Source organism: Pyrgilauda ruficollis, unplaced genomic scaffold (assembly GCF_017590135.1).
Source record: "Pyrgilauda ruficollis isolate IOZ18807 unplaced genomic scaffold, ASM1759013v1 scaffold24, whole genome shotgun sequence".
In the NCBI taxonomy this organism is placed as follows: Eukaryota; Metazoa; Chordata; class Aves; order Passeriformes; family Passeridae; genus Pyrgilauda; species Pyrgilauda ruficollis.
In genome coordinates this window covers 11,418,794-11,435,786 of record NW_024523648.1, presented here as the reverse complement: position 1 = coordinate 11,435,786, position 16,993 = coordinate 11,418,794, and the positions used below count along the sequence as shown (strand labels likewise).

General features: G+C 38.6%; 1 protein-coding gene across 3 annotated transcripts in view; it reads right to left on the bottom strand.

Moving 5' to 3' along the window:
- Positions 1 to 16,993, bottom strand: part of ARID1B (AT-rich interaction domain 1B) — a 325,668-nt gene that overhangs the window by 27,020 nt on the left and 281,655 nt on the right. For 2 of the 3 annotated variants that reach the window (XM_041469726.1, XM_041469727.1), the window contains 4 exons: positions 14,840 to 14,991; positions 7,235 to 7,344; positions 6,318 to 6,476; positions 98 to 307 (listed from right to left, as the gene is read on the bottom strand). In XM_041469726.1, coding sequence (XP_041325660.1) covers positions 98 to 307; positions 6,318 to 6,476; positions 7,235 to 7,344; positions 14,840 to 14,991 — 631 coding nt within the window. The remainder of the gene's footprint in view (positions 1 to 97; positions 308 to 6,317; positions 6,477 to 7,234; positions 7,345 to 14,839; positions 14,992 to 16,993) is intronic. The other variant, XM_041469728.1, reaches the window with a different exon arrangement.

Here is a 16,993-nt window from a genome sequence, read left to right as displayed (position 1 = left end):
GTCTGGGCTGAAAACCTAATGATGTATCCAGCAGGAATGCTCTAGACAAAAAGAATATTGACTTTTTGAAGGTTCACTTTTAACCAGTTGTTCTCACCTGTGCTAAACCTCCAATCTCTTTGACGCAGACATAGAGTCTGAACAGGTCCAAGGGCTTCTTGCCCACAGCTGGCAGACTGGCCACGGGCGTGCCCCTCTCCTCCATGAACGTCAGGTACCGATCCACCCACATCTTGCGCTCTGGCTCATTTCCTAGCTCATAGACTTTAGTGATCTTCTCTCCAGTTGTGGTAGAGGAACTTGATTTCTAAATTGCAAGAAGAAAAGAAAGAGTTGGGGGAAGGGTGGGAGGGGAAGGGAAAAGAAAGTAAGAAACTCACAACATTGAAAAAGAGAAGATGTCCAACAAACTAAAGCTATCACACAACAGTCAGGAATGAAGGCTACTAGTTCAGGCACAAACAGTACATTCTGTCCATATACAGAAAAGTCAGCTTTATAAATAAAGGGCCCAAACTCCCCATTCTCATATTACTTTCACTGATCTGAACTTTGGATCCCAGAAGGCAAGTTTCTGATGTTGCCTCATGTCATTTTAAGAAGAGGTAGCTCTCACAGAGTGTTTCTCGTCTACTTATCTCAAAGTGCTTTTGCAAGCAACTACTTCAGTAAAATTAGAAACAAATTTGTCCCACACAAGTTTAGAAAATCCTAAAACCAAACTAATCCTCTCCTCTTTGCCCTCAAAGATGGGCTGGAAAACCTGAAAGTGGTCCTCCAGAGCAGGAATTGCACAAAAATAGCCTGAAGTGTGAACCATGGCAAACTAGTGCACGGAGAAATCGTCCTCTCTTCAGAGTCATAAATGGTTATGCTTTATTACCACTTCAGACCACTGGTGGCCAAAAAGCAAGATGAGCAAGAGTGCCTACAGTACACGGAGATTGGTGGCAATACTCTTTGTGAACTGCCAATTAGCTGCCTAATTCAATAAGGCTCGTAAGTAGCAACTACTCTTCTCCCTTGCTGGAGTACAGATGATATCCATCTCTGCTGTCCTTCCTTGCAAAGGGAATGTGTGTTATGACCCGGGGAAAACCAAGGATGGTTTTCTAAGACTAAGACACCACTAGGCAAAGCAGAAGAAGTGGCAAGAGCAGAATTTCATCTCTGTGGCAAAAAGGCAGGAGTGAACCTGCTGCTCTTTGGGCTTTACAGCTAATAAAAGCTCATGTTATGTTTGATTCTCTTTTCTTCTCTTTTTTTCCCCCCTTGATGTAGAGACAGCAGAAAGCACTGAGGCTGCTACACAAGCTATAAATTCTCACCCTATCTTTTCTGTGCAATGTAACCCTGTGAGCTGGGCTCTGTGCCATGTGTGGACAGACCCTGTCACAGCCCCTACCCAAGCTGTCTCAGCTCTGACAGCAGAGAGGGGCTGCTGTTACAGCAGGATGACCCTCCTACTTGCAGAAAGTGAACTGATTTGCTCAGCAATGGAAGATGGGAGTGGTTCAGATTTAAACACACGGGAAAAAGACTGACATAAAGCTTTGGGAAAGAAGCCAAATATGTGAAGGGAAACATATCCTTTATGTCTGTGTAGTAAAAGCCTAAACTTTGTTGTTGATTGCAGTAGACACTTCTTAAAACTCATCTAGTCAATCACTCTTTCCCTCTTTTGCCTTTTCCTTACTTTGAACTGAAGACAGGCTATTGTCAAGTAAACAGAAACTCACTCCTAGTTGAACATCTCTAAAAAAGATCCTCACTGCACCTCACAGATGCTACAGAACAGCTCACTTTGTCCACGTCCCCACAAAGTGGTGAGGGCTGGCACTCAACACCATGAAAGAGGGACACGGCAGAGTGGAACCCCACTGCCAATGATTTCAAGAGCATTGCCACCATTCATCTTGCATGTTAGCCTGGAAAATATGACATACTCTGTATCTTCTTCCAGCTATCAGCTGTAACTTAGCAAAACTGGAAAAGAGTCAGGAGAAAAGAAACATGAAGCCAAGGAGGTGACCTAGCAGTTCCATGAGCCATTGCTGTTCTTTCCAGTGAACAGATATTAATTTTAATTAAATAAATAGTCTCCTTTAAAGTTTTCTGCCTTGCTGACACTGTAACTTCTTCACAGCAATCCTTCCTACAGACTTATATGATTACATGTCTTAGAAATGAGGTCCGTGCCTGAATTTACTTCAGCCAGACTCAGCTGTGTTACAACTCCTACTGAAGTGAGAGTCAGGGCTAAATTTGTTTTATTAATACTAAGTGGCTGGCAGGAAATACACTGACATGAATCCTGCAGATTATGCAAAGAAAGCACAAACTGATTCTGTAATAGCAACCAATTTACTGAAAGCATCACTTGCTATATATCTGGGTACTCAAGAAAATCAGTTTAACTCTTAGCAACAAATACACTTTGTCAAAGTTTGGGAGGGCTTTTTTGGGTTGGTGGAAAGGGGAAAGTAGGGAAGTCACGTTGCTACTAATTTGATGTTGTGGTGAGCACCAGATACATGATCACACAGGCTTGAACGGCTGCATGAACTGGAACTACTCCACTACCTTCTGCAGTAAGTACAAAGTTACTGCTCACCAGCATAAATTTTAATCTGACACTTAAGATGCCCCAGAACTCTACAAAAATGAAGGTGGGAAATTCCAGCTTTTATGCAGAAAATTTTCTATGTGCTTATATTCTAACATATCAGGCAACAAAATAGCTTCTATTTCACTTTTATGGTGAACCATGATTAAGAAAGTTCAGATTTACAAGTTTTAGGGTTTCATTTTTATATGTTAAGATTCACTTTTCCAAATCAGAATCAGAGCTGAAGGGAAACAGTTAAGAATTTTTCTTTCTGCATTTTTCTACTATACATCTCAAATGATGCTGCTTTTCAGCAGTGTGGCAGCAAGCTCTAAAATGACAGTATAATCTGAAAACTTTTCACAGCTTACAGAAGGTAAGAAGTGTTTCTTACTGTGTGAGCTTTCAGGTTGTCATGCTTTGTAAAATGGGTGCAATTTTCTTCTAAAATGAAATGTTAACTTTAGAAGAATGCACTGGAGGGAAGAATGCTATTCCTCAAGAGTAAAGATCTTTTTCTCTTCTCTATTTTTATAAAAGTAAATGGATAAAAATGACAGATGTGTGCAAGCTAGTCTATACACAAACAAACTTCAGTTTCACATGGGCAGGTTCAGCTGGAGCCTAAATTTACCTATAAATATTAAATATTAACCCTTATAAAGCAAGGGTTTAAAAGAGAAAGATCCCATTTTAAAGCAAAATGAGCACATCCCAGGCAGTGCTGGAAGAACACAGATCACGACCTTTTCTTCTGTTAAGTATGTTGATAATTTTGGTGACAGAAGAATGCTAGTGCAGGCCTATGGAACATATATTTACTGATTTAGTTATATCCTACTCTGCCTGCAATCCTCAGCACTCTTCTACATGACACACTGGCAGTGTTTAAATGGGTGATTAAAAAAACTCCACCAAAGTATGTGGATACCAAAGCCAATTCCCATACTAAATCTGTCAAAACCCATACTTGCTTTTCAATACACCTACCCACTATTAAAACTGTATTATATGCAGACCCTTGTATGGTGAGTCTGCAGAATCCTTCAGAGCAACACCAATTTATGTAGGAGTTATTTTCACATGAAAGGCAGTGGGTAGTTGCTTCTCTACATATCTTTAAGGATCTGTATTTATACAATTATCTCCTGTTCCCTTCCCTGACTTCAGTGAAGAATTTGCCAATATTACACGTGCTACACAGACCTCTTTTACTACAGGACAGAGTGTGCATACACAGGCAGCCAAAACTGCCAAAGTCCAATCCCTGGCAAAGGCTTGTGCAGACACATTCCTTGTCAAGATTTTCTCCTAAGGACTCTGGAGACCCCTCCCAGCTAGCACCATGGAGGTGTAGCACTGTTCAGGTGTATTCACTGTCATGTTCATGGGTACCTATGGACAGTTAACAGCATTTTATGGGGTTTTCATAACCTACTGTTTTACTTATGTTGCAGTGACCCTGCATAGTTTACACCCACACTTGAAATGTCTCTTTCAAAGAATTTTAGAACTACCTCGCCACTGTCAGGGATGCACATTATATGCAAAACTGGCAGAGCAGAAGTGTCCTTTTCCTGACATACCCAAGGAAGCCTCAAAACCTAATGTTCATTAGCTCTTTCCTCCCCATTTTCTCATTTTCACTTCCACATAAAACAGCTGAAAGAGAGGATCCACTTAGTAGAATCACAGGATACCTTGAAGTGAATCAGAGACCATTCACCCCTGCTTTTATTCTCTGCTGGAATGGACAAGTTGTAGCACATGAAACAGCTTTGGGATTTAATGAACCAATTCAGGCTGTTTTCAAGTGTAACGAAATGCCTGCAATCAATCGTTCCAGTCTATGTCAGGCTGCTGTTGAAGTCGATGAAGTTATCCAATCCACTGGCCTTCACAGGTAAAAAGGGATCAGCTCATTTGCAGCACTTATTTTTCTATCATTCCAAAGCTCTGTATTTACCCATGTCTAACTGAAGCTTTTGGAGAGAAGGACATTCAGAAGAAATTGAAAGCATAAACTTTCCTCATTTATTATTGCCAGCGTTATACTCTGTCAATAATCTATACTTTATTTACGCACAAAAAACCTCTCCACATACGTTCACCATGACTCCAGGATTTCCTATGCAGTTTATGCAATGAGCCCAGGAATACATTCTTGTTTGGTTGCAGAGGAAGCATTCGATGTGTTAGACAGCCCGAGCAATTACTCTCTTGCTTCCCTCCAGCAAACTGCCCAAACAAGCAATACCCCAAACATCACTACAAACACAACTAACAGAATTTCTGGTGTCACCCTTTCACAAACGTTTTTAAGAAAAAGATGAGACCTTGTGGGAACAAGTAACATCAGCTGCCTTCTGAGACTCAAAGTTGCTGTCAAATCAACATCCAAAGATGTAAGTGGTGCATTTCATGCCATGCTGCCCCCTTGCTCAGGGGATTCTGTAAATGTCTGGGTTTTGGATGGTTAGATCTCTTCCCCTCTGACTGGCCTTCCTCTGTTTGCCCTAAGACATACTCTTTTACATATCATTTTGTAAAAATTGTTATCAAAGAATTATTGCTAATTTAAGTGCACTTTAACACTGGGGAAAACCCCCTTTATATTCTGCACAAGAATATGTTACATTATTTTTCTACAGAAAAATTACAATCATTTCTACTTTTGATAAAAAGAAGTAAGAGAGGAACAACATACATATTCCTAATTATTTAAAGAAAAACAAAACAAAACAAAGCAAAAATGACCAGATGGACATTTGCTCCCCATAGACCATATCATCTTAGGCCTGCATTCTCTCTTCTATATATGTATACAGATTTTCAACGTGTGTCCATATATATAGATAGAAAGATGATGAAATTTGGTTTTAGTGCCACACATCTCTCTCAGGTTCTTTTTTACAACCTGTATGAGACTGATTAAACATTACTCATCTAAAAAATAGTTTTCTAAAAATGTACATGCATCAGGATCTTTTTTCAGCTCACAGTCTGGGTTATTTCAAAATAACCAAATGAAGCAAATTAGAAACAATTTTGGTTTAGACTGTGCCTTGACAGCCTAATGGCTGTATTTCAAATACACAATTCAAAATTAAAAATGTTTCATAAATATAAAAGGCAACTTTTTTTGTGGTGCTGAGTCTATAATTTAACTTTTGATGGGTATTAGTTTCAATAGGGGAGAAGATTTCTCATTTTGTTTTGTTTTTTTCTTTTTTTTCCTTTGTTCTTTTTCCCCCTAAATAATCCTAGTAAAGACAAGTGCAGCAACCAGAGTGAAGTCAGTTGTGTGAAGGAGTTTGGGCCCAGGAACAGAAATGGAATTGTTCTTAACAACACAGTCGGCATGCTTGGAAGCTGATGCATTACAGGAAGGATGTTTTCTTCACAACAACTGCTGTTTTACCAGACAGCACACTTGCATGATGCACACAATTTTACTCTTTCTTATTTCAAAGTACTGTTGGGACAAATTTTGCCCTTGGATAAGCATGCTCAGGCCCCACTGAAGCCAGGCAGTGGAACTTACAGTCATGTGTCCGAGAGCAGAATTTGTACCCAGTGTTATAAAGAAAGAAAACTGTTTAGTGGATAAATAATAAAGAAAAGGAATTTACAAAACAAACAAGCAAGCATTAAAATATAATTAATTACAAAAAAATAAACAAAAACCAAAATAACCAGAGCCACTTACAGGGCTTGATGGAGTCTTTGGCCAGCCTGGGCTGCTAATGCTATCACTTTCATCTCCATGAAATGAGGAGATGCTAGCAGAGCTTGGGGACATTGGGGAAGGGACTGGCAGGTTGCCTGGGGTTGGGGGCTGAGAAATACCCTGAGAGCTGTAGCTATCCTGTGGTAGAGGAATACAAAAAAAAAATATGACAAAGGCAGGGCAAACTTTATTAAAAACAAAAAAAATATACATCCAGTTTAACAGACTGACCAATTTTTATATATAAAATATATATAAACAGAGAGACACATACAGAAAACACACACATATATAAATATATTTATATATATATATAAAAGGTATTAAAACAACATTGTTAATTAGTATAATTTGGAAAGTTTGCTGGATGCTTGGCTAAAGTCACTAAGCCACCATGCTTACTTCAAGCTCACATGAAATGCTAAGCATGGGTTTCCCACCATGAAAGAAAGAAACAAAAACAAGCTGTTCACCTTATTTAACCAAATAAGGCAGGAAAGCAAAATATTAAAGTATGTTGCTGCTGCGGCCAAAACAGGAAGCTATAACTGAAGGCAGAGAAAAATGGCTGCAAGGATTGAAACCAGGCAAGACCCTTCTTTCCCACCCACCTGGCACAGCCAAATGCCCACGCAACTTTTGGCTTGGGATGCTTTGCCCCCGCAAGTTAAAATGCCGTAAGAACTAGTAACTTTCAGATCCACACAATGAAGAAAATAAAAGAAAAAAAAAAAAGAAAAAAAATAAAAAGAAAAAAAAAGAAACAAATAGATTGCACGTGAATGGAAAGGCATGCAGGAAAGAACAGAAGTGGGTAGGCCAAAACCAGGAGATGAAGGACAACACAGCAGACTTCTGCGGGCAGAACCAACACCACGTGCGCAAGGTGGAAATACCTTTGACTTGCTCTCGGGCTGGGGAGCTCCTTCTTCTTTGCCATCTGCTTTGAGAGGAAGGGGAAGTTTGGACTCACCAGGTGTCATCATATCTGCAAGACCCATAGGTGCTAATCGAAAACAGGAGAAACAGTTAAGCATGACTATGTTTGGCTTTGTAGGAAAAAGCACGCCTCCTGCTGCATGGTTGTGGCGCTGCGTGAAGGAGAGGTTTTCCCACGTCTGTCCTGTTACTCTAGCCTCCAGAAACCTGGAAACCTCTTCAGTTCAATTGAGGAAACAAAGGACAACGAACAAGAAGAGAACACAAGCACCATGCAACAACAACCATTGCTTAAAGAGTAGAATTCATTCTTCATGCTGCTGGTGCTTTTCAACTGTCCCTGCATTTGACCACAACATTTCAACAAAATAAGTCTATTTTAATTACTGCACTCTCCCTTTAGCAATAGGCAAACGCAAATGAAAACAATGCACATTCCGCTTGCCATGTTGAATCCAAGAAAAAAACTGAATTTTACAATTACATCTGTATTAAGGCTGGTGTCCAGCAGATAATTCCTGCCCCTACCGACTTTAGTATGAATGGCTCAGGCACTGTGAGCCTTAACTACAGAATTACAAGCTGTAAACCGTGCTCTGTTGGAGAACCAGCACTCAGCTTCATCCTCCTGCCAAAACGAGGTGGGACTATAACGAACACATAAATGTCTTTCTCTGATAATGGCATACAGTTGCTTCCCAGGGGTGCAAGGAGTTTAAGGGTTTTTTTTATTTGAAGATGCAAGTGCCAAGTATAGTATTATTGCTGCAGAGCTGCTGGGTTCCTGGTTCCTGGATTTCTAGAAAGATGCAAGAAGAATCATTCAGACAAATAGACAGAAAATACTGGGCAGAGCAGATGCTAAGAGGTGCCATGACACTGAATCAGTGCAAATAACCAGAAAACAGCAGCAAGACACCAGGTGATTCTTTGCCTGCTGAAAACCATGTGCACAGCATTTGTGAAAGACTGGATTACCTTCCCTTTCTCTCTTTTTAATCCCCCTCATGCCCTTCTTTCAAAGGATATGAAGTAAGAAAAATACAGAATAGCCTAAAAGACAATAAAAAAGAAAAAATATATATCCCACAGGTAAAAATGTAAGAATCAGTAAAGCATCCCTGTCTTTACCAGAGTAGTGTGGCTCTCATAAAATGACAGTGCTGGCTTGCACCAGGCAGCAGGCACACTGCACAGCGAGCCAAAGATAGGAGGGGGAAAAGAAGCTTTAAAAATACTTCACAGATTGCCCACTACAAAATGATTATTGCACATATTCATGTATTACTATGTTTTAGAAAATAATTAGTTTTAATTACAGCAGTGAGAGCATGAGCAGGACTCTAGCGAATACGCTGGCAAGCTTTGCAGCGCTAATTTGCTAATATCTTTAGCATCACTGCAGGTTGAGACTCTGGCTCTGCCAAAAAAACCTACCCAGCCATGTGCCATGTGAGTTTACAACTGTATGCTCAATATTCAGCTTTGAACTGCCCGTGTTTTTCATGGGCACATTTTCTTGTTTTTTCAAAGCACATTTGTAGCCCAATCAAGCCCTTAAAGTCATCACAACACAGAAATCATAATTGAGATTTAAAAAAAAATACTTGCAATACTTCAGACTTCAAGAATTGGAACAAAAAGCCTTTTACAAGTGATGCAGCTGCACAGAAAAATCTATTTGGATCAGCTAAAAATGCTGTTATTTTTACGTATGTGTGTGAAATCTCAACAAAACAGCCAGTCAACATGCTGCTGGGAAGTCAGCATCCACTAAGCATTTGATTTGTATGCATTTTGCCCTTATACTCTCCTGGAAGAGCTGGGGCATCTTGTGACCATCCTCAAGTGAAGGATGGCAGCCTAACACGTTCTAGTTTTGAATTTGCATTTAAAGAAATGGTTATTTTTCTTTCAGAGATTTAAAAAAGTATATGTACAAAATGGTCAAATATGTGCCACAGTGTGGTTTCAAACTGGGATGGAGAACTGTTATACAAAATCCATTTTAATAGTTAACACATTTCATGCTGTGAAAGTGCTAAAAAAGAAGTCTTGGGTTTTAGCTTTGAAGCAAGCAGAGCTGACCCTTCCCCTATAAAGCAATTTTAGAGAGGTCAAACAAAGCAAAGTTAATGATAACGCTTCTTCACCAGAATTCTGCATAGCTAAGTCCTCTGGTATCTCACTTTTATCGAGTTGGCACATCATACTTCTCTTACAAAGAATTTGAAAATTATGTCCACTTCTGGTAGTCCTGTTTCCATTAGAACTCCCTTATGGAATCTCTGTTTCAGAGGGGTTTAAGTTAACACCTCATATAAAGGGCTACTAACTCCAGTCTGCAGATTACAGCACACATTCTGACTCTATTAATCATGCTTAGAAATGTAAAAATACAGGTTCATTTTGGCTTTTGACTATTTCTTGCTGGCATATACAAATGTAACTATGAGGAATTGGAAACAATTATGAAACAAGTTATAAAATTACCCAAATTCTGTTTCACGTTTTGTTCTAAATTATTTAGTTCATCTACATTCTTTCTTTGTACCTCTAAAAAGAACTGCAAGCATTTTACTGCAAACTGCAAGGTTGTCTGTTTTCCCTTTAGCTTTTACCCAAGATGTTTCCACAGCTATTTTTCTATCTGCTGTTGAAATGCTGTTTCGTAACTTCTTGCAAACATACTCTCCAGCGATTTGTGAGAAGACATTCTTGCACTTTTTTTAGCTTAGCGGTACAGCGAGAACATTGTTTTGACCCCTTCTGAGCAGTGAAATACTGTTATTGTCACGAAACTGCTAAAATAAGACACAGTCTCTTTCTACACAGGTACTAATAATTCTGCCTGTGAAGTGCAGACCAAAGGAGAAAACATTGTAGAGAGGAGGATAACAGGGAAATCTTGACTCAAGAAGTGTTGTGGCGTACTGTGAATAGGTTTCAAGTACTAGCCCCTGGCTTATAAGAATTTAAGAGCTGGAATGATTTCAAAAAGCAAGTACAGGTCAAGGTCCTGAATTAGCTATTCCATACTGAATTTAATGTACTCAAAGGCAGATATTGACATGAGTAAAACTGCAGCAAAGAATTCTTTTTTGCTAAAGGCTGCTCTACCAGTCCCAGAAGATGATGAAATACTGTAGAAGCAGCAATATACAAACATTGTTTTTCTCTTTATTGCTAGTGTGATAACAAATCATGCTCTACAAAACAGAATACTCCCTCCTCTCTCCCTTGTAATGTAATACATTCCTCTCTCCCTTCCAACCTTAGCACTCTCCCTCTGTCAAAAGAAGAGAAGCAAAAGCAAAAGTAGTGAATTAGTGACTGTGGAGTTGACGAGACGATTGCCACTGCTTTGATGCCCACTGAAAAAACAGAACAAGGACAACAGCACTGCCCAATGTCCTGCCACAAATGATCTTCCAGCTCTGGGAACAAGTGCAGCCAAAGGTGGCTGGGGACCTTATCTGAAAAGGATGAGGGAGTCACCAGGGATCTAAGTGCCACACTGCCTTTCTGCTGACAAGTCTTGTCCAAGGAATGGCAAGTACAAGCAGTTTGGGATGTGGGCATCTCTGTGCCATGTGCTGCCTTGATTTACAGTCACACAGTGACCACTGGATCATGGTCATCACTTGTTTTGAGTACAGGTGATGGGACACTTCAGCTGTTACCACTGTTACTACTGACAGCCTCCAGAAAGTTTATTTGAATGTGCATTAATAGCTCTTACAAAGATATGCATTAGAGAAAAAACCCTGAAATATATTGAGGTACCATTTTTCAGAAAAATGCAACCAAGCTGCAAACCAGAAAAATCCAAATAAAGTTTCTAAAAAATATTTCACCTGCATAAATAGCATTGCTTTTCCTGTTAGAGGATCATCCAAATAAATACCAAGTCAAATATGCAGCATATTTATGATTTTTAGTATTAAAGAGTGTCCCTTTAATTCTTTAGTGTAAATAATTTTTCCTAGAATTTCACATTTTATGTAAAGTGTTATGATGTTGAAAGTTAATTGGGAGTAACAATAACCCAAAAAAGAAAGGTTTCAGTAAGACAGAGGTACACAAAAAAGGAAAGTATCCTTAAGCAGGAAGGAGATTAATGCCTTGTTATTGGTTTGTTCATCTCCAGAGATAGCAGAGATTGTGAATGGCAGTTTCTATACAAGAACAATATGGAAACTTGAGAGATATAAACTTCATATTGCTTCTTTTTAAAGATAATATTCTCTAGAATTAACAAAGCTCAGAGCATAAGCTATATTGGGGCTGTAAATTTCCTGTTTATTATCTGCATTTTTAAAGCTCGAATTTGAAAAATAGGGGAAAAAAAAGTCTAAAATATATATGGGTAAATAAGTCTAAAATATATATGGCTAATGTGAACTCATACAATAAAAGGACAGCAGCAGCTATACTATTTTTCTGAATGGCAGTTTGTTCCATAATTGTGAAGGGATTCTGACACCTTTTTCCTGAAGCTTTTGTTATTGTTATGGATGGAATACTCTATTAGAAGAATCTGTCTTCTTTGATCTTGTAATTTCTGTGTTCCTAAACCACTCTGCATCAGCAGAAGCTGGTGATCTGCTGTTTGATCCACAGTCACTGTTGAAGTATCAGGATGCGTAACTGCAGCATGATTTTCCTTTCAATTGTGACATTAATTAAAAAAACCTTAAGACAAAAGGATCAACTGGTAATGAGGAGTTATAAACACTACTAAAAATGTGTGACAAAACCAGTGTTAGACATGGCTGTGCTGAAGCTCCAACACCAAATGAAAACAATTCCATCAGTTACCAGCAATCTTCTCCTATTTTAGGAGCAAGTGCATTTTATTGAAATGAAAGATCTGCCTTCCTCCCTCACAACAGGCAACAAAACTGCCCCCTTCAAAACCCAGACAATGAAGAAACTAACTTCTTATTGCTCGCCATAGGCTTTCACTGGCCTCCAGCTGAAACCATGGTTGTTGATGCTCAGTGCATGTGTAAGTTAACCAGTGCCCCACTCAGCAGCAGCCACTCAGCTGCACTTGGTTTTGGCCCTCCACATTGACTGAACCCTGGTTTATCTGACTGATGTGTGCATTTATGGGGCAGGCAGGAAGGGGAATCTAAGGAGCCACATAGGTGAATTGGTCTTCTTGCCACAGAAAAATCCTGTATTCAAGCTCCTAAAATGGTATCACCTATAGGTTCTCCACCTCATCAAATGCAGGGCCAGAGCTGTCCTTAAAGTGCATCTCCAGCTCAAGAAATTATAATTAAAAGTACTGTATTTACACTTGTCTTAAGCTTCCATTTTTTTTGACCCAAGCAGAAGGATGAGTTTGGCTAGAGGGAAGTTAAGCATTCCCACAGCACTTGCACTCAGCAATGTATCCACACCAGATTTTCTCTTTCTGGTGTTGTGTGTGTCCATCTCCTCCCCAACAGTGTCTCTTGGAGGCCTGTAAGGCAATTCTGGATGCATGTCTGCTCCCACACAGACTGAAAGAGGTGCACTGAACTCCTCTAGTTCATCTCATACTTACTTTCCATTGGGTAATCTCTGAATTAATAAAACTGGAACAAAAGAAAACCTCACAAATGCACTGGCAGAAAAAGCCCTGATAAATGTTTAAATTATTAAAAATCCAATATTTCAGAATGCATAACACAATAAAAAGAGTATGACTACCCCATACAAAAGACTGCTAGGATAAATGGTCTTGCATTGAACAGATTTCCACTGTATGAAATAACGAATGGCTGAATTATCTGAACAAAAAAACCTCTGTGAATCTTCCTTTAAACTGGTTATTCCTTAGGAATACATAAATCTTCTTAGGCAGGGCACTCTGCCATCTGTTTGCTGTTGGTTATTTTTGCAGCTCTGGGGGCCAACGGAAAAGGGTGGAAAAATTACTTCTGCTAATAGCAAAACAGAATTTATAGCACAGTTTCAATGCTCAGAAGTAATTTTATTTCAGCAAGCCAGACAAAACACATAACTACACAAACAAAACATAATATTACCTGGGACAGCTCTGGTGGGGAAAAACCAAGCTATTATCTAATGCTCTTTTCAATAGCTTGTCCCTCTTCATCCAGATGGTGCAGTGTGCTGTCTGGGCTAGCCAAAAGCTTCCAGGCCAGGCCAGAACTGGAAAAAGCCTTTTTTTTTTTCTTTTTTTTTTTTTTTTGTTAATTTCTCTCTCTCTTTAAAAAAAAAAATCTTACTGATTAGCAGCTTCCTTTCTTCTGCTAACCAAAATGGTAACAATGTTCTTGAAATATAAGACACTGTTCAGTGTCTCAGCAGCTCCTATGTAGAGGAAAGAAACTCTGGGCATACTAGACACTAGCATCTCTCTGTGGCTATTTTCTTCCAAAGGCACTATGTATATGGAACATACAGAATTGACAGGGAGAAAAGACAGGGAAAGATGCAAAGGATGAAAGAATTATACAGGCTCAGAAGGGTAGAGCAAAAAGATGTGAAAAACCTGGTTCTTGGTAAGACACAATTTAGATAGTAAGGCATTTCTTAAGAAATAAATAAAAGTAGAAACAAAAACAACTAAGAAACAACATCATATTACCTTAGCACAACCTATTCAGCTTTCAGAAAAAACTTCAAAACCCCCAACATTTCTAAAAGAGATAATGTAATCAATAAGGCATGCACAGAAACTCCATGACTGGAATAAGTACTTGGGAGGATCTGCTTCAGGGTCATTGAAACTCCATCCAAACACATCCCAATCAAAGAATTGATCTTTGCTGAAGTAATATCTTGAAGGAGGGTAATTGTTAGGAATTCAAGCTGTATATGGACCATGAAGCACATTTGTTCAGAACTGTATTCACCTGTCTTCAGAGTCATACACAAAGTTACAAGCAATTCTGAACTCATAAGTCATGATATGAAGGATAAATCCAGGAGCTACATTGAAAATGCTGGGGGTTTGTTTTTTTTTTTTGCAAAAGGAAGTTATGGTAAAATTTTATATACTGATACTTAGATAACTAAATGAGGAAACCCTATATAACTTTTGGAAACAGTAAATATGGCCTATGCTTTCCAAACAGAATAATTATGTTAAGTGCTCGGCTTACAGCATCTTCAATTCAGAGCAAGTGCACATACCTTTTTTTAAATGACTACCACATTAAATATCTGAAATTGCAACCTTAGCAAGTAAAAAGCCCCTGAAGAACAAAAGCAACCTCTTAAAACAAGAAGCTGTTCTCCTTCCCTCGCAGACACATACACACAAATATACATATACTTGCTAGTCAACACCTACATCAAGCTGAGTCCAAGAGATGCTGGAACTGTGCAAAACACTGTACTCATCTATGTGCAGGAGGACTTAATGAAAAATGTATCAGTTACTGTACAAAAAAAAGCGAGCATCTTAGCCTGATTTCAAATCACTCCCAACTACCCAGTGGGGTGAATCAAATGAAGAAGGATGTTCCTCTGCCATCAACTCAGGGCTGATAGTGTTGAGCAGGGTTATGGAGGAAGGTCACTGCTGGAAGGTTACTCACCATTACCTGTTGAGCTGTTCACCATGTTGGGGGCCATGCTGTAAGGAGGAGCCTGTGGGTTCATCAGGCCAGAGCTGTTGTTCATCGGCTGAGTGTAGGGGGAGCTGGATCCCATAATCCCGCTCTGATTCATGGCAGGAAAATTGCCTTGCCTAGGAGAGGAAAGCACACAATACAATATCTCATTACAGACCTCACTGCTGAAGATGCTGTGGTTTGTCACAGAGCACATCACCTATTGTTTGTAAGGAGAAAGCAGGTAATTAGTTCATTTTACCTACATGGGGAGCTTTGAGTTAGTCTCGAGCTAATTATTACATATATGAAATAGAGCTGGACTGAAGACTAACTTCAAGAGACATATACAGTCTTTCTATGTCACTATCAATCAGAAGAAAAATACAGCTCACATTATATACCCTATGAGTAGACAGCAGTATGATCAGGAGTCAAAATTAGAACCTAGCACTGGCATAAAAAAAAACCCAGCGCATCACTATTCTTAATGTAATAGCAATCCTCACCTGACAGAGCTTAATAAACAGTGAAATGACCAAAAGAAAAATGGGTACCGCAGATTCAGTTTCTGATTTCTGCATTTGTTGTTATTGTGTTGAACAGTGTTCATCTGTATGTGTCATCTATGTCCAATCTTTCAAAAACCTCCATACATATTCCACTTCATTGAAACAAGAAACCTCAGCAGAACTATTCTGGTTTTGAAAATTAATAGCATATTTGTATAATACTTGTATAACTGAGACTTAAATTTGTCTCAAAAACTGCCCTAAATGAAGCCATTGCATAATTCTCCACATGTTCAGACCAAGCATTTAAGACTAAAACTTATCTACTTTTAAATTCCAAGAAGTATCTAAGTATGCTTGGTACCTATTTGTCGAACTCTATAGACAAACTGAGGCACAAGGAAGAAAATAATCTAATCCAAGTAAGCATGATAACCCAATATAATGCATGATTCAACTTCAAAAATAACCTTTTATTCTTTTAATACATAAAACAATTACCTACCTTTTCTTAATATAATTGAACACTGCATGTATTATCATATATATATGAGTAACACTTTATACATATAAAATAATACATATGAATAAAAACAAACAGAAAAAATACTTACTTGTATATTCATAGGAAAATACATAGGAAAATACAAAACTCAGATCTCTTTCTTCAGTGTGCCCCCTGTACATTTCTGTTGCTTTTCCAAATAAAAGAAACAAGAAAGCAACCACCCTTTTACACAGCTTTACTACCTGTTAAGTTTTTTTCCTTACAAAAAACTAATTTCCTTACAAAAATTAATTTCACTTAATTTCATCCTACGGGAAGGGAAAGCTGAATGTCTGGGTAGCAAGATGAGAGTTTTGGTAGAAATTCTACTTTTAATTATTTTACAGTATTCAAATAAAAAAAAGACAACTCCTAAATCAAGAACCCTGAGTAATTTCAATGGCTTCTTGTCTTCTCCAAACTCATGGCAGACTCTTAACACAATTGGTAGAAGCAGATTTCTTTTTTAGGAGGTACAGGAGGAAGACCATTAAAGCAGTATTTGGCCTAATTTTTCTTGACACACTGTGAATTTCTTCAAAGGAAAAGAGAACGTGTTATCTAAATAAAGCATCTTTTTCCAAGTCAGTTTTGTCCTTTGCTCTCTGAAGACAAACTTTTCTTCACTCTTGCAAAGAGGCAAAGGCTTTCTTTTGATATGAAGGAGATAACTGCCATACAATGTCATTTCCCAGATGAAGCTTGCAACGAGAAGTGGAGGGAAAAGATTTAAAATGCACAGTGGTGCAATGCTCCAAGGGAAAATTACAAAGGGAAAAGAGAACAGCAGAACCATTTGGCAGGAACTTTAAATGTTTTCAGTCACACAACCAAGCTTTTCTTATGTAAATACTGTATCTTAAACCCCTCCCCCCGCTCCTTTTTTAGCTGAAAATTGCTATATTTCAGCAAATGCAGTTAATTGAAAAATGCTTTCTATGCTGGATAAGCAAGATCCTTTCTGTTACTGGGTAAAGTTACTAATGAAGATGAAAAAAATGTGCAAGCATATTTTCATACTTTAAAAAAGAAGTAATGGATTTTCAGAGGTTCTTTTATAGAGTAAGACTAGGATCCTGG